Source organism: Anomaloglossus baeobatrachus, chromosome 3 (assembly GCF_048569485.1).
Source record: "Anomaloglossus baeobatrachus isolate aAnoBae1 chromosome 3, aAnoBae1.hap1, whole genome shotgun sequence".
Lineage (NCBI taxonomy): Eukaryota > Metazoa > Chordata > Amphibia > Anura > Aromobatidae > Anomaloglossus > Anomaloglossus baeobatrachus.
Genome location: NC_134355.1, coordinates 689,940,689 through 689,964,289, shown reverse-complemented (window position 1 = coordinate 689,964,289; position 23,601 = coordinate 689,940,689). Strand labels below are relative to the sequence as shown.

General features: G+C 47.8%; 1 protein-coding gene across 1 annotated transcript; it reads left to right on the top strand.

Annotated features, from left to right (window-relative positions):
* Positions 1-9,340: 9,340 nt before the first annotated feature.
* LOC142297075 (fucolectin-4-like) lies at positions 9,341-22,866 on the top strand. Its single transcript, XM_075341323.1, has 4 exons — positions 9,341-9,397; positions 13,836-13,931; positions 21,163-21,463; positions 22,662-22,866. The coding sequence occupies exons 2-4, from the start codon at positions 13,871-13,873 to the stop codon at positions 22,825-22,827; spliced, it is 528 nt and encodes a 175-aa protein (XP_075197438.1). The 5' UTR covers positions 9,341-9,397; positions 13,836-13,870; the 3' UTR covers positions 22,828-22,866.
* Positions 22,867-23,601: the final 735 nt, after the last annotated feature.

Here is a 23,601-nt window from a genome sequence, read left to right as displayed (position 1 = left end):
CACTACCATGCTCGGGTGCTCAGTACTGGTAACTAGTGATGAGCGGGCACTACCATGCTCAGGTGCTCAGTACTGGTAACTAGTGATGAGCGGGCACTACCATGCTCGGGTGCTCAGTACTGGTAACTAGTGATGAGCGGGCACTACCATGCTCGGGTGCTCGGTACTGGTAACTAGTGATGAGTGGGCACTACCATGCTCGGGTGCTCGGTACTGGTAACTAGTGATGAGTGGGCACTACCATGCTCGGGTGCTCAGTACTGGTAACTAGTGATGAGCGGGCACTACCATGCTCGGGTGCTCAGTACTGGTAACTAGTGATGAGCGGGCACTACCATGCTCAGGTGCTCAGTACTGGTAACTAGTGATGAGCGGGCACTACCATGCTCAGGTGCTCAGTACTGGTAACTAGTGATGAGTGGGCACTACCATGCTCGGGTGCTCAGTACTGGTAACTAGTGATGAGCGGGCACTACCATGCTCGGGTGCTCAGTACTGGTAACTAGTGATGAGCGGGCACTACCATGCTCGGGTGCTCGGTACTGGTAACTAGTGATGAGTGGGCACTACCATGCTCGGGTGCTCGGTACTGGTAACTAGTGATGAGTGGGCACTACCATGCTCGGGTGCTCAGTACTGGTAACTAGTGATGAGCGGGCACTACCATGCTCGGGTGCTCAGTACTGGTAACTAGTGATGAGCGGGCACTACCATGCTCAGGTGCTCAGTACTGGTAACTAGTGATGAGCGGGCACTACCATGCTCGGGTGCTCAGTACTGGTAACTAGTGATGAGCGGGCACTACCATGCTCAGGTGCTCAGTACTGGTAACTAGTGATGAGCGGGCACTACCATGCTCGGGTGCTCAGTACTGGTAACTAGTGATGAGCGGGCACTACCATGCTCGGGTGCTCAGTACTGGTAACTAGTGATGAGCGGGCACTACCATGCTCGGGTGCTCGGTACTGGTAACTAGTGATGAGTGGGCACTACCATGCTCGGGTGCTCGGTACTGGTAACTAGTGATGAGTGGGCACTACCATGCTCGGGTGCTCAGTACTGGTAACTAGTGATGAGCGGGCACTACCATGCTCGGGTGCTCAGTACTGGTAACTAGTGATGAGCGGGCACTACCATGCTCGGGTGCTTAGTACTGGTAACTAGTGATGAGCGGACACTACCATGCTCGGGTGCTCAGTACTGGTAACTAGTGATGAGCGGGCACTACCATGCTCGAGTGCTCAGTACTGGTAACTAGTGATGAGCGGGCACTACCATGCTCAGGTGCTCAGTACTGGTAACTAGTGATGAGCGGGCACTACCATGCTCGGGTGCTCAGTACTGGTAACTAGTGATGAGCGGGCACTACCATGCTCAGGTGCTCAGTACTGGTAACTAGTGATGAGCGGACACTACCATGCTCGGGTGCTCAGTACTGGTAACTAGTGATGAGCGGACACTACCATGCTCGAGTGCTCAGTACTGGTAACTAGTGATGAGCGGAGACTACCATGCTCGGGTGCTCAGTACTGGTAACTAGTGATGAGCGGGCACTACCATGCTCGGGTGCTCAGTACTGGTAACTAGTGATGAGCGGACACTACCATGCTCGGGTGCTCAGTACTGGTAACTAGTGATGAGCGGGCACTACCATGCTCAGGTGCTCAGTACTGGTAACTAGTGATGAGCGGGCACTACCATGCTCGGGTGCTCAGTACTGGTAACTAGTGATGAGCGGGCACTACCATGCTCAGGTGCTCAGTACTGGTAACTAGTAGCGGGCACTACCATGCTCAGGTGCTCAGTACTGGTAACTAGTGATGAGTGGCACTACCATGCTCGAGTGCTCAGTACTGGTAACTAGTGATGAGCGGGCATCTACCATGCTCGGGTGCTCAGTACTGGTAACTAGTGATGAGCGGGGCACTACCATGCTCGGGTGCTCGGTACTGGTAACTAGTGATGAGTGGGCACTACCATGCTCGGGTGCTCAGTACTGGTAACTAGTGATGAGTGGGCACTACCATGCTCGGGTGCTCAGTACTGGTAACTAGTGATGAGGCGGGCACTACCATGCTCGGGTGCTCAGTACTGGTAACTAGTGATGAGCGGGCACTACCATGCTCAGGTGCTCAGTACTGGTAACTAGTGATTGAGCGGCGCACTACCATGCTCGGGTGCTCAGTACTGGTAACTAGTGATGAGCGGGCACTACCATGCTCAGGTGCTCAGTACTGGTAATTAGTGATGAGCGGGCACTTCATGCTCGGGTGCTCAGTACTGGTAACTAGTGATGAGCGGGCACTACCATGCTCGGGTGCTCGGTACTGGTAACTAGTGATGAGTGGGCACTACCATGCTCGGGTGCTCGGTACTGGTAACTAGTGATGAGTGGGCACTACCATGCTCGGGTGCTCGGTACTGGTAACTAGTGATGAGCGGGCACTACCATGCTCGGGTGCTCAGTACTGGTAACTAGTGATGAGCGGGCACTACCATGCTCGTGAGTTGCTTAGTACTGGTAACTAGTGATGAGCGGACACTACCATGCTCGGGTGCTCAGTACTGGTAACTAGTGATGAGCGGGCACTACCATGCTCGAGTGCTCAGTACTGGTAACTAGTGATGAGCGGGGCACTACCATGCTCAGGTGCTCAGTACTGGTAACTAGTGATGAGCGGACACTACCATGCTCGGGTGCTCAGTACTGGTAACTAGTGATGAGCGGGGCACTACCATGCTCAGGTGCTCAGTACTGGTAACTAGTGATGAGCGGGCACTACCATGCTCGGGTGCTCAGTACTGGTAACTAGTGATGAGCGGGCACTACCATGCTCGAGTGCTCAGTACTGGTAACTAGTGATGAGCGGGCACTACCATGCTCAGGTGCTCAGTACTGGTAACTAGTGATGAGCGGGCACTACCATGCTCGGGTGCTCAGTACTGGTAACTAGTGATGAGTGGGCACTACCATGCTCGAGTGCTCAGTACTGGTAACTAGTGATGAGCGAGCACTACCATGCTCAGGTGCTCAGTACTGGTAACTAGTGATGAGCGGGCACTACCATGCTCGGGTGCTCAGTACTGGTAACTAGTGATGAGCGGGCACTACCATGCTCAGGTGCTCAGTACTGGTAACTAGTGATGAGCGGACACTACCATGCTCGAGTGCTCAGTACTGGTAACTAGTGATGAGCGGGCACTACCATGCTCGGGTGCTCTGTACTGGTAACTAGTGATGAGCGGGCACTACCATGCTCGGGTGCTCAGTACTGGTAACTAGTGATGAGCGGGCACTACCATGCTCGGGTGCTCAGTACTGGTAACTAGTGATGAGCGGACACTACCATGCTCGGGTGCTCAGTACTGGTAACTAGTGATGAGCGGGCACTACCATGCTCAGGTGCTCAGTACTGGTAACTAGTGATGAGCGGGCACTACCATGCTCGGGTGCTCAGTACTGGTAACTAGTGATGAGCGGGCACTACCATGCTCGGGTGCTCGGTACTGGTAACTAGTGATGAGTGGGCACTACCATGCTCGGGTGCTCGGTACTGGTAACTAGTGATGAGTGGGCACTACCATGCTCGGGTGCTCGGTACTGGTAACTAGTGATGAGCGGGCACTACCATGCTCGGGTGCTCAGTACTGGTAACTAGTGATGAGCGGGCACTACCATGCTCAGGTGCTCAGTACTGGTAACTAGTGATGAGCGGGCACTACCATGCTCGGGTGCTCAGTACTGGTAACTAGTGATGAGCGGGCACTACCATGCTCAGGTGCTCAGTACTGGTAACTAGTGATGAGCGGGCACTACCATGCTCGGGTGCTCAGTACTGGTAACTAGTGATGAGCGGGCACTACCATGCTCGGGTGCTCGGTACTGGTAACTAGTGATGAGTGGGCACTACCATGCTCGGGTGCTCGGTACTGGTAACTAGTGATGAGCGGGCACTACCATGCTCGGGTGCTCGGTACTGGTAACTAGTGATGAGCGGGCACTACCATGCTCGGGTGCTCAGTACTGGTAACTAGTGATGAGCGGGCACTACCATGCTCGGGTGCTCAGTACTGGTAACTAGTGATGAGCGGGCACTACCATGCTCAGGTGCTCAGTACTGGTAACTAGTGATGAGCGGGCACTACCATGCTCGGGTGCTCAGTACTGGTGACTAGTGATGAGCGGGCACTACCATGCTCGGGTGCTCAGTACTGGTAACTAGTGATGAGCGGGCACTATCATGCTCCGGTGCTCAGTACTGGTAACTAGTGATGAGCGGGCACTACCATGCTCGGTAAAGAGCAGTTACGGTAATGCCAGTAAATTGATCCCTGTTCGCTCCTCCCACAAAGTGATAGTTTTTCTGTGTATTTGGCGATAGTAAAGATACTTATATCCAGATTTTCATCTTTTAACAATATTATGCTAACTCCATTAAATCTGATTAAACTGAAAATCGGGAGGAGAAGCTGCACACGTAGTGCACAAAAATATTTTATGACAAGTATTTTCATCAAAGACATACAAAAAAGCCATAAAACACATTGTATAATTGAAGTGCTGCAGTGTACGATGCTGCGTGTGCAGTGGACGTACTGCGCTGTGATACTGCTCGGTAACAGGCTCCACCGTCCGGCGATTGTACCCTTCATTTGCCTGCATTTACAATGTTGTCGTTATCTAACTATACAGCAGAACTATGTGTACCTAGCAATTAGAGCTGAGAAGAGTCTCCATTATATTTATATATACAGTCATATGAAAAAGTTTGTGCACCCCTATCAATGTGAACCTTTTTTTCTTTATAACAATGTGGGTTTTTGCTATTTCAGTGTCATATATCTAATAACTGATGGACTGAGGAATATTTCTGGATTGAAATGAGGTTTATTGTACTAACAGAAAATGTGCAATCCGTATTTAAACAAAATTTGACCGGTGCATAAGTATAGGCGCCTCAACATAAAAGTGACATTAATATTTTGTAGATCCTCCCTTTGCAGAAATCACAGCCTCTAGTCGCCTCCTGTAGCTGTTAATGAGTTCCTGGATCCTGGATGAAGGTAGATTTGACCATTCCTGTTTACAAAACAATTCCAGTTCAGTTAAGTTTGATGGTTGCCGAGCATGGACAGCCGCTTCACATCATCCCACAGATTTTCAATGATATTCAGGTCTGGGGACTGGGATGGCCATTCCAGAACATTGTAATTGTTCCTCTGCATGAATGCCTCAGTAGATTTGGAGCGGTGTTTTGGATCATTGTCTTGCTGAAATATCCATCCCCTGCGTAATTTCAACTTCGTCACTGATTCTTGCACATTATTGTCAACAATCTGCTGATACTGAGTTGAATCCATGCGACCCTCAACTTTAACAAGATTCCCGGTGCCGGCATTGGCCACACAGCCCCAAAGCATGATGGAACCTCCACCAAATTTTACTGTGTGTAGCAAGTGCTTTTCTTGGAATGCCGTGTTTTTTTGCCTCCATGCATAACGCCTTTTTGTATGACCAAACAACTCAATCTTTGTTTCATCAGTCCACAGGACCTTCTTCCAAAATGTAACTGGCTTGTCCAAATGTGCTTTTGCATACCTCAGGCGACTCTGTTTGTGGCGTGCTTGCAGAAACGGCTTCTTTCGCATCACTCCCCCATACAGCTTCTCCTTGTGCAATGTGCGCTGTATTGTTGATTGATGCACATTGACACCATCTGCAGCAAGATGATGCTGCAGGTCTTTGGAGGTTGTCTGTGGATTGTCCTTGACTGTTCTCACCATTCTTCTTCTCTGCCTTTCTGATATTTTCTTGGCTTGCCACTTCTGGGCGTAACAAGAACTGTACCTGTGTTCTTCCATTTCCTTACTATGTTCCTCACAGTGGAAACTGACAGTTTAAATCTCTGAGACAACTTATTCCCCTGAACAACTATGTTCAATAATCTTTGTTTTCAGATCATTTGAGAGTTGTTTTAAGGAGCCCATGATGCCACTCTTCATAGGAGATTCAAATAGGAGAACAACTTGCAAGTGGCCACCTTACAGTGCCTACAAGTAGTCTTCAACCCCCTGCAGATTTATAATATGTACAGTGCCTACAAGTAGTCTTCAACCCCCTGCAGATTTAGCAGGTTTGATAAGATGCAAATAAGTTAGAGCCTGCAAACTTCAAACAAGAGCAGGATTTATTAACAGATGCATAAATCTTACAAACCAACAAGTTATGTTGCTCAGTTAAATTTTAATACATTTTCAACATAAAAGTGTGGGTCAATTATTATTCAACCCCTAGGTTTAATATTTTGTGGAATAACCCTTGTTTGCAATTACAGCTAATAATCGTCTTTTATAAGACCTGATCAGGCCGGCACAGGTCTCTGGAGTTATCTTGGCCCACTCCTCCATGAAGATCTTCTCCAAGTTATCTAGGTTCTTTGGGTGTCTCATGTGGACTTTAATCTTGAGCTTCTTCCACAAGTTTTCAATTGGGTTAAGGTCAGGAGACTGACTAGGCCACTGCAATGCCTTGATTTTTTCCCTCTTGAACCAGGCCTTGGTTTTCTTGGCTGTGTGCTTTGGGTCGTTGTCTTGTTGGAAGATGAAATGACGACCCATCTTAAGATCCTTGATGGAGGAGCGGAGGTTCTTGGCCAAAATCTCCAGGTAGGCCGTGCTATCCATCTTCCCATGGATGCGGACCAGATGGCCAGGCCCCTTGGCTGAGAAACAGCCCCACAGCATGATGCTGCCACCACCATGCTTGACTGTAGGGATGGTATTCTTGGGGTCGTATGCAGTGCCATCCAGTCTCCAAACGTCACGTGTGTGGTTGGCACCAAAGATCTCGATCTTGGTCTGATCAGACCAGAGAACCTTGAACCAGTCTGTCTCAGAGTCCTCCAAGTGATCATGAGCAAACTGTAGACGAGCCTTGACATGACGCTTTGAAAGTAAAGGTACCTTACGGACTCGTCTGGAACGGAGACCATTGCGGTGGAGTACGTTACTTATGGTATTGACTGAAACCAATGTCCCCACTGCCATGAGATCTTCCCAGAGCTCCTTCCTTGTTGTCCTTGGGTTAGCCTTGACTCTTCGGACAAGCCTGGCCTCGGCACAGGTGGAAACTTTCAAAGGCTGTCCAGGCCGTGGAAGGCTAACAGTAGTTCCATAAGCCTTCCACTTCCGGATGATGCTCCCAACAGTGGAGACAGGTAGGCCCAACTCCTTGGAAAGGGTTTTGTACCCCTTGCCAGCCTTGAGACCCTCCACGATCTTGTCTCTGATGGCCTTGGAATGCTCCTTTGTCTTTCCCATGTTGACCATGTATGAGTGCTGTTCACAAGTTTGGGGAGGGTCTTAATTAGTCAGAAAAGGCTGGAAAAAGAGATAATTAATCCAAACATGTGAAGCTCATTGTTCTTTGTGCCTGAAATACTTCTTAATACTTTAGGGGAACCAAACAGAATTCTTGTGGTTTGAGGGGTTGAATAATAAATGACCCTCTGAATAAACTTTTCACAATTTAAAAAAAAAAAAAAGAAATAACATTCTTTTTTGCTGCATTTCACACTTCCAGGCTGATCTACAGTCCAAATGTCACAATGCCAAGTTATTCCGAATGTGTAAACCTGCTAAATCTGCAGGGGGTTGAATACTACTTGTAGGTACTGTAAATACCTTTTCTCATGATTGGATACACCTGCCTATGAAGTTCAAAGCTAAATGAGGTTACAAAACCAATTTAGTGCTTTAGTAAGTCAGTAAAAAGTAGTTAGGAGTGTGCAAATCAAGAAATTGATAAGGGTGCCCATACTTATGCACCTGTCAAATTTTGTTTAAATGCGGATTGCACATTTTCTGTTAGTACAATAAACCTCATTTCAATCCAGAAATATTACTCAGTCCATCAGTTATTAGATATATGAAACTGAAATAGCTGCTGCAAAAACCTAATTTGTTATAAAGAAAAAAGGTTAACATTAATAGGGGTGCCCAAATTTTTTCATATGACTGTAGAGCAGGTACATCGGTGTAAGGGTACCGTCTCACTAAACAACGTACCAGCTATTCCAATCACGATTTGACCTTATCAGGATCGCTTGTGCGTCGCTACATGGTCGCTGGTGAGCTTTCAAACAGGCAGATCTCACCAGCGACCAGCCACCAGCGACTCTGCACTTGGTAACCAAGGTACACATCGAGTTACTAAGCAAAGCGCTTTGCTTAGTTACCCGATATTTACCCAGGTTACTTGTGCAGGTAGCTAGCGCTAAGCAGTGTACGTTGGTAACCAGGGTAAATATCGGTTAACTAATTAAAGCGCTTTGCTTAGTAACCCGATATTTACCTTGCTTACCAGCGTACACCGCTTAGCGCTGACTCCCTGCACACGTAACCAGGGTACACATTGGGTTATTAAGCAAAGCACTTTGCTTAGTTACCCGATATTTACCCTGGTTACGTGTGCAGGTAGCTAGCGCTAAGCGGTGTACGTTGGTAACCAGGGTAAATATCGGTTAACTAATTAAAGCGCTTTGCTTAGTAACCCGATATTTACCTTGCTTACCAGCGTACACCGCTTAGCGATGACTTCATGCACTCGTAACCAGGGTACAAATTGGGTTACTAAGCAAAGCACTTTGCTTAGTTTCCCAATATTTACCCTGGCTACGTGTGCAGGGAGCCAGCGCTAAGCGGTGTACGTTGGTAACCAAGGTAAATATCGGGTAACCAAGCAAAGCGCTTTGCTTGGTTACCCGATATTTTCCCTGGTTACCAGCTTACACACTTACAGGCGGCTGCCAGCGCTGGCTCCCTGCACAGATAACCAGGGTAAATATGGGGTAACTAAGCATTATGATATGGTACTAAGGTCTATGATATGCACATTTTCCTTGAAATATCGGTCCTGTGATTTTGACTTTATATGCAGTATATACTCTTTAAAGGGACTTCATTGGAAGTGATGTGAGCAGTGTGTATCGATAGACAGAGCATATGTAGTCATTTATACTTCCAGCAGCGTGGCGGTGACCCAGCCTTACCTTGTGTGTATCGTACACTGCAGCACTTCAATTTTGAAATGTATTTTATGTATTTTTTTGTATGTCTTTGATGAAAATACTTGTAATAAAATATGTTTGTACTCTACGTGTGCAGGTTCTCCCTCCTGTTTTTGAGTTTAATCATAATTGGAGATAGAAAATATAAGAGCAAATATTAGTAGATACGTTTCGTACGCGGCTAATATTTGTCGTCTTATCACAGTCATTATCAGTGGGTGGAGACTTTATTTTTCTATTTAATCCTCGCTCTGAACATTAAAAAGTGCAATAAGAGAAGAACCCAGAGCCCTAATAACAGCCGGACGTCTCCTCTCTGAAGCCTCCACGTGAGTCACCAATAATGTAATCACTGACTGTAATGTTATGTGAAGCAGAAATATCAGTGCCGGCGCTCAATGCCAGTCTGCTGCATCACAAGCCCACAAGATTCTGTCTGATGTTAGAAAGCGCCCGGCTTCTAGAGAAGAAAGCAGAATATATGGTTATTAATACTAATATTACATAGAATTTTAAGTAGACATTGCAGTACGTGACTTATAATACTAGAATAGAAGAGCTTAAAGGGATTTTCTTAACAAGAGAGAACATTGCAAAGTCCTTGTAGAAACAAACAGGTGTGCTATTTCCATTTCAAGAAAAATCCTCTCTGCGCTCAAGAACAAAGGAATTTTTTATTTTTTTTGTTTAATGCTCTTTTTCTAGCAGCGATGGCCGAGTATGGGCAGTGCTTACAAGCTCTTTTCAATAAAAATCTTGTAAGCACTGGTTTAAAGATGGCCGGATTGTGAGAGAGCATAAAATGGGCAGCTTTAGAGTCTTATAGCCTCTCTGATGTGGCTGCAGCATTTGAGAGGGCACAGTTCAAACCAAACACCACTGGTGGACAGATGTGTCAACTTTCAGGAGCACACTGCTCCCCAGCATAAAGGAAGCTAGGAGGCAGAGGAGCAGTGCAACCATGTTCTTCTGGTGAATGGAAGTGTCCATCTTCAGGAGCACACTGCTCCCCGGCATACAGGAAGCTAGGAGGCAGAGGAGCAGTGCAACCATGTTCTTCTGGTGAATGGAAGTGTGAGTCTTCAGGAGCACACTGCTCCCCAGCATACAGGAAGCTAAGAGGCAGAGGAGCAGTGCAACCATGTGCCGCTGGTGAATGGAAGTCTTCAGGAGAACACTGCTCCCCGGCATACCGGAAGCTAGGAGGCAGAGGAGCAGTGCAACCATGTTCTTCTGGTGAATGGAAGTGTGAGTCTTCAGGAGCACACTGCTCCCCAGCATACCGGAAGCTAGGAGGCAGAGGAGCAGTGCAACCATGTTCTTCTGGTGAATGGAAGTGTCAGTCTTCAGGAGCACACTAATCCCCAGCATACAGGAAGCTAGGAGGCAGAGGAGCAGTGCAACCATGTTCTTCTGGTGAATGGAAGTGTGAGTCTTCAGGAGCACACTGCTCCCCAGCATACAGGAAGCTAGGAGGCAGAGGAGCAGTGCAACCATGTTCTTCTGGTGAATGGAAGTGTCAGTCTTCAGGAGCACACTGCTCCCCAGCATACAGGAAGCTAAGAGGCAGAGGAGCAGTGCAACCATGTTCTTCTGTGAAAGGAAGTGTCCATCTTCAGGAGCACACTAATCCCCAGCATACAGGAAGCTAGGAGGCAGAGGAGCAGTGCAACCATGTTCTTCTGTGAAAGGAAGTGTCCATCTTCAGGAGCACACTGCTCCCCAGCATACAGGAAGCTAAGAGGCAGAGGAGCAGTGCAATCATGTTCTTCTGGTGAATGGAAGTGTCAGTCTTCAGGAGCACACTGCTCCCCAGCATACAGGAAGCTAGGAGGCAGAGGAGCAGTGCAACATGTTCTTCTGGTGAATGGAAGTGTCAGTCTTCAGGAGCACACTGATCCCCAGCATACAGGAAGCTAGGAGGCAGAGGAGCAGTGCAACCATGTTCTTCTGGTGAATGGAAGTGTCAGTCTTCAGGAGCACACTGCTCCCCGGCATACAGGAAGCTAGGAAGCAGAGGAGCAGTGCAACCATGTTCTTCTGGTGAATGGAAGTGTCAGTCTTCAGGAGCACACTGCTCCCCGGCATACAGGAAGCTAGGAGGCAGAGGAGCAGTGCAACCATGTGCTGCTGGTGAATGGAAGTGTCAGTCTTCAGGAGCACACTGCTCCCCAGCATACAGGAAGCTAGGAGGCAGAGGAGCAGTGCAACCATGTTCTTCTGTGAAAGGAAGTGTCCATCTTCAGGAGCACACTAATCCCCAGCATACAGGAAGCTAGGAGGCAGAGGAGCAGTGCAACCATGTTCTTCTGGTGAATGGAAGTGTGAGTCTTCAGGAGCATACTGCTCCCCAGCATACAGGAAGCTAGGAGGCAGAGGAGCAGTGCAACCATGTTCTTCTGGTGAATGGAAGTGTCCATCTTCAGGAGCACACTGCTCCCCAGCATACAGGAAGCTAGGAGGCAGAGGAGCAGTGCAACCATGTTCTTCTGGTGAATGGAAGTGTGAGTCTTCAGGAGCACACTGCTCCCCAGCATACAGGAAGCTAGGAGGCAGAGGAGCAGTGCAACCATGTTCTTCTGGTGAATGGAAGTGTCAGTCCTCAGGAGCACACTGCTCCCCGGCATACAGGAAGCTAGGAGGCAGAGAATAGGTGCAACCATGTTCTTCTGGTGAATGGAAGTGTCAGTCTTCAGGAGCACACTGCTCCCCAGCATACAGGAAGCTAGGAAGCAGAGGAGCAGTGCAACCATGTTCTTCTGGTGAATGGAAGTGTCAGTCTTCAGGAGCACACTGCTCCCCAGCATACAGGAAGCTAGGAGGCAGAGGAGCAGTGCAACATGTTCTTCTGGTGAATGGAAGTGTCAGTCTTCAGGAGCACACTGCTCCCCAGCATACAGGAAGCTAGGAGGCAGAGGAGCAGTGCAACCATGTGCTGCTGGTGAATGGAAGTGTCAGTCTTCAGGAGCACACTGCTCCCCAGCATACAGGAAGCTAGGAGGCAGAGGAGCAGTGCAACCATGTTCTTCTGGTGAATGGAAGTGTGAGTCTTCAGGAGCATACTGCTCCCCAGCATACAGGAAGCTAGGAGGCAGAGGAGCAGTGCAACCATGTTCTTCTGGTGAATGGAAGTGTCCATCTTCAGGAGCACACTGCTCCCCAGCATACAGGAAGCTAGGAGGCAGAGGAGCAGTGCAACCATGTTCTTCTGGTGAATGGAAGTGTCAGTCTTCAGGAGCACACTGATCCCCAGCATACAGGAAGCTAAGAGGCAGAGGAGCAGTGCAACCATGTTCTTCTGGTGAATGGAAGTGTCAGTCTTCAGGAGCACACTAATCCCCAGCATACAGGAAGCTAAGAGGCAGAGGAGCAGTGCAACCATGTGCTTCTGGTGAATGGAAGTGTCAGTCTTCAGGAGCACACTGCTCCCCGGCATACAGGAAGCTAGGAGGCAGAGAATAGGTGCAACCATGTTCTTCTGGTGAATGGAAGTGTCAGTCTTCAGGAGCACACTGCTCCCCAGCATACAGGAAGCTAGAAGGCAGAGGAGCAGTGCAACCATGTTCTTCTGGTGAATGGAAGTGTCAGTCCTCAGGAGCACACTGCTCCCCGGCATACAGGAAGCTAGGAGGCAGAGAATAGGTGCAACCATGTTCTTCTGGTGAATGGAAGTGTCAGTCTTCAGGAGCACACTGCTCCCCAGCATACAGGAAGCTAGGAGGCAGAGGAGCAGTGCAACCATGTTCTTCTGGTGAATGGAAGTGTCAGTCCTCAGGAGCACACTGCTCCCCGGCATACAGGAAGCTAGGAGGCAGAGAATAGGTGCAACCATGTTCTTCTGGTGAATGGAAGTGTCAGTCTTCAGGAGCACACTGCTCCCCAGCATACAGGAAGCTAGGAGGCAGAGGAGCAGTGCAACCATGTTCTTCTGGTGAATGGAAGTGTCAGTCCTCAGGAGCACACTGCTCCCCGGCATACAGGAAGCTAGGAGGCAGAGAATAGGTGCAACCATGTTCTTCTGGTGAATGGAAGTGTCAGTCTTCAGGAGCACACTGCTCCCCAGCATACAGGAAGCTAGGAGGCAGAGGAGCAGTGCAACCATGTGCCGCTGGTGAATGGAAGTCTTCAGGAGAACACTGCTCCCCGGCATACCGGAAGCTAGGAGGCAGAGGAGCAGTGTGACCATGCACCGCTGGTGAATGGAAGTGTCAGTCTTCAGGAGCACACTAATCCCCAGCATACAGGAAGCTAGGAAGCAGAGGAGCAGTGTGTCCATGCACCGCTGGTGAATGGAAGTGTCAGTCTTCAGGAGCACACTGCCCCCCACCATAAAGAAAGCTAGGAGGCAGAGAAGAGGTTCAACCATGTACCTCTGATGAATGGAAGTGTCAATCTTCAGGAGCACACTGCTCCATGGCATACAGGAAGCTAAGAGGCAGAGGAGCGGTGTCCTCCTGAAGATGCATATCTTGTCCATTGTAGCTTCTATCAATTTATGAAACAAAGAGCGGGACAGATGATTAATCTGGTATCATGCAATTCTCCATCTGGCCTGTGGGGGTGCTGCAGGAAAACACTTCTTGCTGGGTTCTCATGCAGATTACAGCTAATAGCTGAGGGCGCCATCAGAAAGACGATCAGTAATCGTTCTTTAATAAAAATAGGATTGTCCAAAGCGGCGTGTCCCTTTATTACTGACAGGTGAGGAGCTCGGTTGTTTGCATTGTGTGATTCCATTCCTCCAGTAAATATCTCCATTGTGCCCAGGTTCCTCCTATTCCCATCACTCCTGTGCTCGCAATATGACTGCTCGGCTCACTATCGCCCTCTTCTGGCTGATGACCGGAATTACTGCTCAGACCTGTGAGTAAATGTCTTTTATGCGTTATGCAAAATTAAAATTAAATAAAATGTATGATCTCTTTTCAGAAACAGCAGCACTCTGATTTATGGGCCGTGTCTGGTATGGCAGCGCTGCCCCATTTATCTGAATATCAGAAAACCCCTTTATTGTGTGCACAACCCATTTTTGACATGTGGTGGGAGGAATATTTTTAAATTGCTGCCGAGCAATGTGAAAAATGACCTCCAGGTGGCAGCACTACGTTCACCGCAGATGCAAGCTGCAAAGATTGGCTGCTCCGTCCCTGTAAGGCCTCCTACACACGTCCATTTAAACGACCATCCGTGTGTGTCATCTGTGTGACATCCGTGTGCCGTCCATATGTCAATGTGATATGTCCGTGTGATCGCATGATACTGAAATGAATAGTTTTTTGTGTGTAAAACGTGCAAAACCAGCCAAGGGATAGCAGACAACTGGGGACTGATATTTTTAGGGTTATTTGGCCCTTCCCAGCCTAAAAATAGCAGCCCACAGTTGCCTCAACTATAAGATGCGCCAAGTCTGGCGCTGTACTTGGCTCTTCCTGTTACCCTGGTGCGGTGGCAAACAGGGTAATATATGGGGTTAAAAATGGCTGTGAATTGGCAGCTGGCATTAAGCCCTGGTATTAATATTGGGTGGTTTTCTAGAAGACACCCCCATTACTAATCTAGTAGAAATATTAAAAAAATATTTGATTTGAACAAACATCCCCCGACTACAGCCCTTGTTCACCATTTTATTAAAAAAACGATTTGGAAAAATAAAGGACGCCATAATCCATAGCGATGTCCCATGACGTTCTCCAAAAGCAAACCTGAAAGACATAAAAAGAGAAAATGATTAAAGAAATAAAGAAAAAAAGAGACCCTCATTCACTAATTTATTTCCCTGCAAAAACCCTAATCCACGGTACGACGTAATCAAAAACGGGGTCCCACGATGTTCCGAGACTCAGTATCCCAGCAATCACTGCAGCCTCACACACTGTTTTGTGGGAGAACCCGTGCTGTAAACTGAGATGACCTCATTGGGTCACCCCAGGTCACTGCAGCGGGTCACCCAGCAGTGTGTGAGCAGCTGCAAGCAGGAACAAGTGGTGAAAGCGTGAATTCACCACAGTTCAATGCCCTCTCGCACCAAGTATCGCAAGAGCGGCTATGTTGGCTGTCTCCCCTGGGGATAATAACACTTTCTCATCAGCCTGACTGCATGTGGATAATACTTTCCCGTCATTCTGAAAGTCTGGGGATCCCACTTTCCCATCACTGTGATAAGCTGTGAGTAACAAATATAAAAGACTGACCAGCATATCCTGCAAGTGTGAATAGGTGCAAGCTTAACATTCAATATAAGTACAAAACATAGGGTCCCAGCAATGAGACACGCCTTGTCATTGGTTGTTGGGCTCACATTGATTGACCAATCTATAAGCTAAGTATCTCATTTTTATCCATAGCTCCAATAGCAGTAATGAACCAATATTCCCATATTCAGTGTTTGCATATTTTAGCTGTTTAGAGGGCTACTGTATACCTTTGTAATTAAGGTTATGGGTAATTATTTTTCATCATCCAGACAGGCAGAGGGTACCACTTCTCCATCACCCTGACAGGCGATGGGATATACTTTCTTCTCCCCCAGAATACTTTAGGTTCAGTGCTAATCATGGGGCAGCTACCACCGGCCATCGGTTGTGACACTGGTACGCTGCATGTGACCACGTTCCTGACGTCTCCAACGTCCCCAGTACTGCTTTGATGGCAGCCCGCAGCGTGACATGAGTTCCCCGCGCAATCAAACACTTTATGATCATGCATGACATTGATATTCATATTCACATCATAAATATTTGTATTACATGAGCTCTTAAAACAGGGAGGATTGTGAGGAACGTATTGATTGACCAACCGTCCTAGATTAGTTCCCAGTAAAACATTTGTGGGGAGGTTCTCGGACACCTACACTTCCTTCAACCCCCTTCTAGAACCCCAGTCAATGGAAACCCGGGCCATCGGTAAGGGTCAATGAAAACACTCCCAATCCTGGTGACAGTCCCACAGATGAATTCTTCAGCGCACACAAATTCAGTGCTGATGAGTTCGTTCATGACCTTAAACCCCACAGTGATGGAGTCACCTACAGTAACTGGTTACAAGTTTTCACGAGACCTACCACCTGTTCCACCCACAAAAAGAAGCTACACAATGCCCCTGGGCCTTGGATGTGGTGTTCGTCCTCTACCTCTCCAGGTAGGTGAGGCTAATATGTCCGAGTTGGTCATATGAAGAGCTCGGGCTGGTATCAGATGCAGGCCGGGTAGGGCAATATCTCCCAAATATCATCTGGCAAGGGCATTTGTCGTGGTTGTAGGGTTACCCCCTTTCAAGCTGGCGATGGTCGGCTTCTGCATCTCCGGTATACAGATGGCCTCCTTGGTATCTGCAATCTGTGTTGCCTTGGCTGTCTCATTTGGCTCCCGGTCATCACAAACTGTTGAACCACCATAGGACAAAGATGCAGAAATTGATCCATCACCATCAGGTCCTTTGATTCTTCAAAGGTAGTAACTGATAGTCCTTGGGCTCATTGTTGAAGTTGGTCCAAAGTTGGGTGTCTTGTGGTCCACGTTGGATGGTCCACAATTTGGGGTCAGCTGCTATTTCCATATTATGGCCTGATTTAAAGCTTCAAACTCTCCATCTTGCTCCTATGGGAGAGCGATGAACACTTCCAGGGTCTTGCCTCATCTCCTCGGGGTTAAGTATTGTGCCCACTGGTCATTGTGCAACTGGTACTGTCTACAAGTCTTATCAAATGTCCATAGAAATATGTCCAAGTCCCTATCCTTTTCCATGACAGGAAAAGCTGTTGGAATTATTGTATATCTAATATATAAAGCTGAATGTGAGTGTGTGTGTGTGTGTGTGTCCCCTGGGTCCCGGGCCTGTGTGTGTGTGTGTGTGTGTGTGTCCCCTGGGTCCCGGGCCTGTGTGTGTGTGTGTCCTCTGGGTCCCGGGCCTGTGTGTGTGTGTGTGTGTGTGTGTCCCCTGGGTCCCGGGCCTGTGTGTGTGTGTGTGTGTGTCCCCTGGGTCCCGGGCCTGTGTGTGTGCCCTGTACCCGGGGTCCCGGCCCTGTGTGTGTGTGTGTGTGTGTGTGTCCCCTGGGTCCCGGGCCTGTGTGTGTGTGTGTCCCCTGGGTCCCGGGCCTGTGTGTGTGTGTGTCCCCTGGGTCCCGGGCCTGTGTGTGTGTGTGTGTGTGTGTCCCCTGGGTCCCGGGCCTGTGTGTGTGTGTGTGTGTGTGTGTCCCCTGGGTCCCGGGCCTGTGTGTGTGTGTGTGTGTGTGTCCCCTGGGTCCCGGGCCTGTGTGTGTGTGTGTCCCCTGGGTCCCGGGCCTGTGTGTGTGTGTGTGTGTGTCCCCTGGGTCCCGGGCCTGTGTGTGTGTGTGTGTGTGTGTGTGTCCCCTGGGTCTCGGGCCTGTGTGTGTGTGTGTGTGTGTCCCCTGGGTCCCGGGCCTGTGTGTGTGTGTGTCCCCTGGGTCCCGGGCCTGTGTGTGTGTGTGTGTCCCCTGGGTCCCGGGCCTCTGTGTGTGTGTGTGTGTGTGTCCCCCGGGTCCCGGGCCTGTGTGTGTGTGTCCCCTGGGTCCCGGGCCTGTGTGTGTGTCCCCTGTACCCGGGGTCCCGGCCCTGTGTGTGTGTGTGTGTGTGTGTGTCCCCTGGGTCCCGGGCCTGTGTGTGTGTGTCCCCTGGGTCCCGGGCCTGTGTGTGTGTGTGTGTGTGTGTGTGTCCCCTGGGTCCCGGGCCTGTGTGTGTGTGTGTCCCCTGGGTCCCGGGCCTCTGTGTGTGTGTGTGTGTGTCCCCCGGGTCCCGGGCCTGTGTGTGTGTGTGTGTGTGTGTGTCCCCTGGGTCCCGGGCCTCTGTGTGTGTGTGTGTGTGTCCCCCGGGTCCCGGGCCTGTGTGTGTGTGTGTGATTGGCATCTGCACCGTCGCAGCTACAGCCACAAAATTTTGCACACTCGCACTTCTGGACCCCGAGAGCGTCATAGGCTATGTTGTGAGGCGAAATTTTAACCCCGTGCATTCCAATTTACCAATTAATTTTGCACCTATCTACATAATGAGGAAAAATCTTCTTTCTTTATTTTTTTATATAGCCCTAACATATTCCGCAGCGCTTTACATACATCAGGAACACGGAGGAAACCCACGCAAACACAGGGAGAACATACAAACTCCTTGCAGATGGTGTCCTTGGTGGGATTTGAACCCAGGATCCCAGCGCTGCAAGACTGCAGTGCTAACCACTGAGCCACCACAAGACTGCAGTGCTAACCACTGAGCCACCGTGCCGCCCGGGAGAAAGTGAAACAAAAAGTGTATCCGCACCATTGCATTTACAATCACAAAATTTTGCACAGACACCTAATGTTACCCAGGGGACGTTGTAGACTATGTTTTGACAGGAAAATTTAACCCCACGCTTTACACTTACTCTCCAAAACACATGCCTCCATTAAAGTAAATGGAGCCTGGAACTACAAGTTATTAGTAGGAGCTGTGATTGGTTGCTATAGGAACAAAAGACATTCATAGTATAAGAAGCTTATATGTGAGGTAATAAGATGTCGGTGGGGAGACGGATAGAGAGAGACAGACAGAGACAGACAGAGAGATAGAGACAGACAGAGACAGACAGAGAGATAGAGACAGACAGAGAGATAGAGACAGACAGAGAGATAGAGACAGACAGAGAGACAGAGACAGACAGAGAGATAGAGACAGACAGAGACAGACAGAGAGATAGAGACAGACAGACAGAGAGATAGAGACAGACAGAGAGATAGAGACAGACAGAGAGACAGAGACAGACAGAGAGATAGAGACAGACAGAGACAGACCTGCAAAGAGACAGACCTGCAAAGAGACAGACCTGCAAAGAGACAGATGGGGAAAGAGAGACAGACATGCAGACAGGGACAGAGACAGGCAGACAGTGAAGGAGGAGACAGCCAGAGAGACAGACAAAGATAGATGGTGAGAGACACAGACCTTGATAGAGACAGACGGGGAAAGAGACAGATAAATAGAGACAGATAAGGAAAGAGACAGACAGAGGCAGGCAGACAGGGAAAGAGACCTACAGGAAAAGACACAGACAAAGAGATGGGGAGACAGACGGGGAAAGAGACAGACCTGGGAAAGAGACAGACCTAGAAAGAGACAGATGGGGAAAGAAACAGAGAGATAGAGACAGACAAAAAAGAAGACAGACAGAGACAGACAGACGGGGAAAGAGACAGACGGGGAAAGAAACAGACGGGGAAAGAGACAGACCTGGAAAGAGACAGACGGGGAAAGAGACAGACGGAGCACATTACTTGGCCAATTTAGTTAAATCTGTGTGGAATATCTGTGGTGTTGAAATGTATGTTGTGAAATGCTTCTATTAGCTTAGTTTTTGCCTTTTAATAATTACAATTCTATCTATTTGTTTTGTGGTTTCTGTGTGCAGAATACATTTTTGTTAATACATTCTATTTTGTTAACAACACCTATTAACCCGGGCGAAGCCGGGTAGTACAACTAGTGTATATATATATATATATATATATATATATATATATATATATATATATATATATATATATATATATATATATATATATATATATATATATATATATATATATATATATATATATATATATATATATATATATATACATATATATACTAGCTGTCGTACCCGGCATTGCCTGGGATAGTAACTGTCGTCCCTGTGTCTGTCTGTGTCTATATCTCTGTCTATCTCTGTGTCTGTCTCTGTACCAGTCTTCCTGTCTCTCTCTATCTCTGTGTCTGTCTGTCTGTCTCTCTTTATCTCTGTGTCTGTCTCTGTCTGTCTCTCTCTATCTCTGTCTCTATCTGGCTATCTGTGTCTCCATCTATCTCTTTGCCCGTCTGTCACTTTCCCCATCTGTCATTTTCCCCGTCTGTCACTTTCCCCGTCTATCTTTGTCTTTCTCTCTGTCTTTCTCTGTCTGTCTCTTTCCCATGTCTGTCTCTTTCCCCCTCTGTCTTTGTCTGTCTCTCTCTCTCTCTTTCCTGGCTGTCTCTCTGTCTCTTTCCCTGACTGTCTTCCAACTGTGCAGCATGGGTTCACGGCCAATTCAAACTGTACCTATATGATCACCACTCAAGCACAGCTGCTTTAACCATGTAGTTCACAGTGACCACTATATTCAAATATACCAATTCAAACTGTACATCACTGACTATCCCAACTGTGCACCACCAACCACTCCCAACTATTCAGCACTGACAAATCTCATACAATCTTATACATACAATTGCACAGTTGGAATTTGTCTGTGATGTACAGTTGGGTTTGGTTAGGGATGTACAGTTGGGATTGGTCAGGGATGTACAGTTGGGTTTGGTCGGGGATGTACAGTTGGGATTGGTCAGGGATGTACAGTTGGGTTTGGTCGGGGATGTACAGTTGGGTTTGGTCGGGGATGTACATTTGGGATTGGTCAGTGATGTACAGTTGGGTTTGGTCGGGGATGTACATTTGGGATTGGTTGGGGATGTACAGTTGGGATTGGTTGGTGATGTACAGTTGGGGTTGGTCGGTGATGTACAGTTGGGATTGGTCGGGGATGTACAGTTGGGATTGGTCAAGGATGTACAGTTGGAATTGGTCTGTGATGTACAGTTGGGATTGGTCGGGGATGTACAGTTGGAATTGGTCAATGATGTACAGTTGGAATTGGTCAATGATGTACAGTTGGGATTGGTCGTGGATGTACAGTTGGGATTGGTCGGTGATGTACAGTTGGGATTGGTCATGGATGTACAGTTGGGATTGGTCGGGGATGTACAGTTGGGATTGGTCGGGTATGTACAGTTGGGATTGGTCGGGGATGTACAGTTGGGATTGGTTCGGGATATACAGTTGGGTTTGCTCGGCGATGTACAGTTGGGATTGGTCGGGGATGTACAGTTGGGTTTGGTCGGGGATGTACAGTTGGGATTGGTCGGGGATGTACAGTTGGATTGCTTTCTGAACATTTGTGATTGATACTTTGATGGTCATTATAATAGCAGTATAGGGTAACATTAATTAATAATAAAAGCAATTTTAGAATAAAAATAAGGAGTTATTTTCTCTGACTGTCTCAGATTTTCTCTGTTTTTGTGATCCGCAGTAAAAAATGTTGCCCTTCGAGGCCGACCCGCACAGTCATCCATACTCTACGCCGCTGATGGGGGCTACCTCGCCCATGCTATTAATGCTGTTGATGGATACCTGAACTCGAACTTTTTGTATGGATCATGTACCAGCACTACCCTCGAGGACTCACCCTGGTGGAAGGTGGACTTACTGGAGCCTCATAAGATCTCTCACATTGTGATCACCAACAGAGGAGACTGCTGTGGAGATCTGCTCAATGGTGGCCTTATTCTCGTTGGAAACTCAAATCAGAACAATGGAAATAATAACCCAAGGTGAATGTTTTACGATTTAGAGAACTGCAAGTAAAAGCATGGTTTTCACTTCCCTCAGAGCTGATATCAGTGAGGGATGGAGCAAATCTGCCCCTGGAGTGGAGAAGTCTCACATGTGCAGTACAATATAATGGTTTTCTCCTCAGCTTGGTAGAACAACATGAAAATTAGCATGACCTTTCAAGAGTTTGCCCTTTAGGACCTGACAAACACTCAATTTGGAGAGATTGTTTCAGAAACTTCGCCAACTGTCATGGTGGCATTTGGCTCTGTTTAGTTTGCAGATTCTGACACTCTACCCGATGGTTTCTCTGGTGTCTGGGATCAACACAAGCAGACTCGAGTCTAGGCAGGCTAGCAAGAGTTAATCTCTGCTGGTCTGCTTGCCCCTTTAACCACATGTTGGGGGGAGGCCTATCACATCTGCTCCCCTCCTATTTAAGCTGGTTGAATCCTTCCACCCATTCCAGCTATAGTTTTTCTTTGTTGGTCTGTGAGAAGTAGTATCCCAGATTTTCTGGTGTAATTTGTGCTTATTACTTGGTGCGGTTGTGGAGCTTACCCCCTGTTGTTTTGTAGCTTCCTTCCTGGTCTTGTTTTCCTCCTGAATCTCTTATTGTCTTCACCTTTGTGTTTGTGTGCTGTGGGTTGTTTTGATTTTCCCTTGTCTGTCTTTATATGTGGATTTCATCTCACTCCTGTCCCGTCCCTTCTTGGGTTGAGGGGGGAATTAGATCACGACTGGTCAAGAGCAGGGCCAGGAAGTAGACTCAGGCATCTCCACCATCAGGAGTATCCCTGAGGTTAGGGCTCCCTAGGTTGAGGGACAGCTTAGGACCTCCAAAACTCTCCAAGAAAGGACCTTAGGGAATGCAATGGTGGAAAGGTGGATGAAAATGTCTTGGTCATCTTAGTTTGTTGGAAATAGTCTTTGGGCAGGACAACCAAGACATTCTCTCCACCACTAATCTCCACCATCAAAAATTTGGTGCAAATACTGTATCTACATTATCTACATGAATTACTTCTGATCATTGTTGCCCCCTGTGATAATTTGGGGTAAGTTAAAGGGGAACCCTTGTAAAACTAGCCAGCTGTCCTATAACACAATGGTACACAAAGCTTCATAGTTAGAGATTGTAGGGTTGCAAATTATTGTTTTTGGAGTTTTTAATGTCTTTGGTTTCATTATTTTTAGCTGTGCTACGATTAATGCCATGTCCACCGGTGATACCCAAACCTTCCAGTGTAATGGGATGATCGGCCGCTATGTGAACATTGTTATACCCGGGTCAAGTCGGACCGTTCAACTCTGTGAAGTTCAGGTCTTTGGGGTCCCTGAGAAGACGGCATGTAAAAAATGAAAAAAGAATGAAAAGTACAATAAAGGGATAAAAACAGAACTCTTGGCATTAAATTATTTGTCATTCGGAAAAGACGGTGACAGCATCCAAATTATAAAAAAGTGACATTCGTGTTTGTATGTGATGTGAGAGCTCATTACTAGAGATTAAGACTTTACAAAATATTTGAATTCGCCAGAATCCTAATTTTTCGTGATTTGATTAAAGGGGTTGTTCAAAATTAGGACAACCCCTTCTCATTCTTCATGTTTCCCACAGGTAAAATTAAAAAAGCCTGTACCCATACTGGCGCTGTTCCAGCAGTGCCACAGGTTGCGGTGCCAGAGCTCACGTGATGTTGTGATGTTGTGATGTAACCTCACATCCAATCAGTATCAGCTTCTGTCTTCATGCCTTCAGACCAAACAAGTTAATCAGGAAGAATTGAGTGCTGCAGGTGCACTCACTGCCCGTTGATCAACTCATTGGTCTGAAGACGGGAAGACAGAACTTGAAACCAGCAAATTTTGCAAAATTCGAGATTAGAGATGAGCGATCCTGCTGAGGATCGGATCGGGTCAGGATCGCCGAACCCTCCTGGGTTTGACGATCAGATCGCCGATCCGATTGATGATCCTAGCTGAACCCATTGAATTCAATGGGAGGCAAAAACCTATGTGTTATAAAATGGTGTAGAGGGACTGCAAATAAAAAATATAAGGAAGGAGGACATACTTACCGAGCTCTACTTTTGGGGCCGATAATTATCCCTCCCACATATTCACTGCTTTCCCC

Excerpts from the sequence above, each read along its gene's own strand:
- LOC142297075 (XM_075341323.1), top strand. The coding sequence starts at position 13,871 with ATGACTGCTCGGCTCACTATCGCCCTCTTCTGGCTGATGACCGGAATT. Across the intron at positions 13,932-21,162 it reads CGGAATTACTGCTCAGACCT|TAAAAAATGTTGCCCTTCGA; the intron begins GTGAGTAAATGT and ends TGTGATCCGCAG. Across the intron at positions 21,464-22,661 it reads AATGGAAATAATAACCCAAG|CTGTGCTACGATTAATGCCA; the intron begins GTGAATGTTTTA and ends CATTATTTTTAG.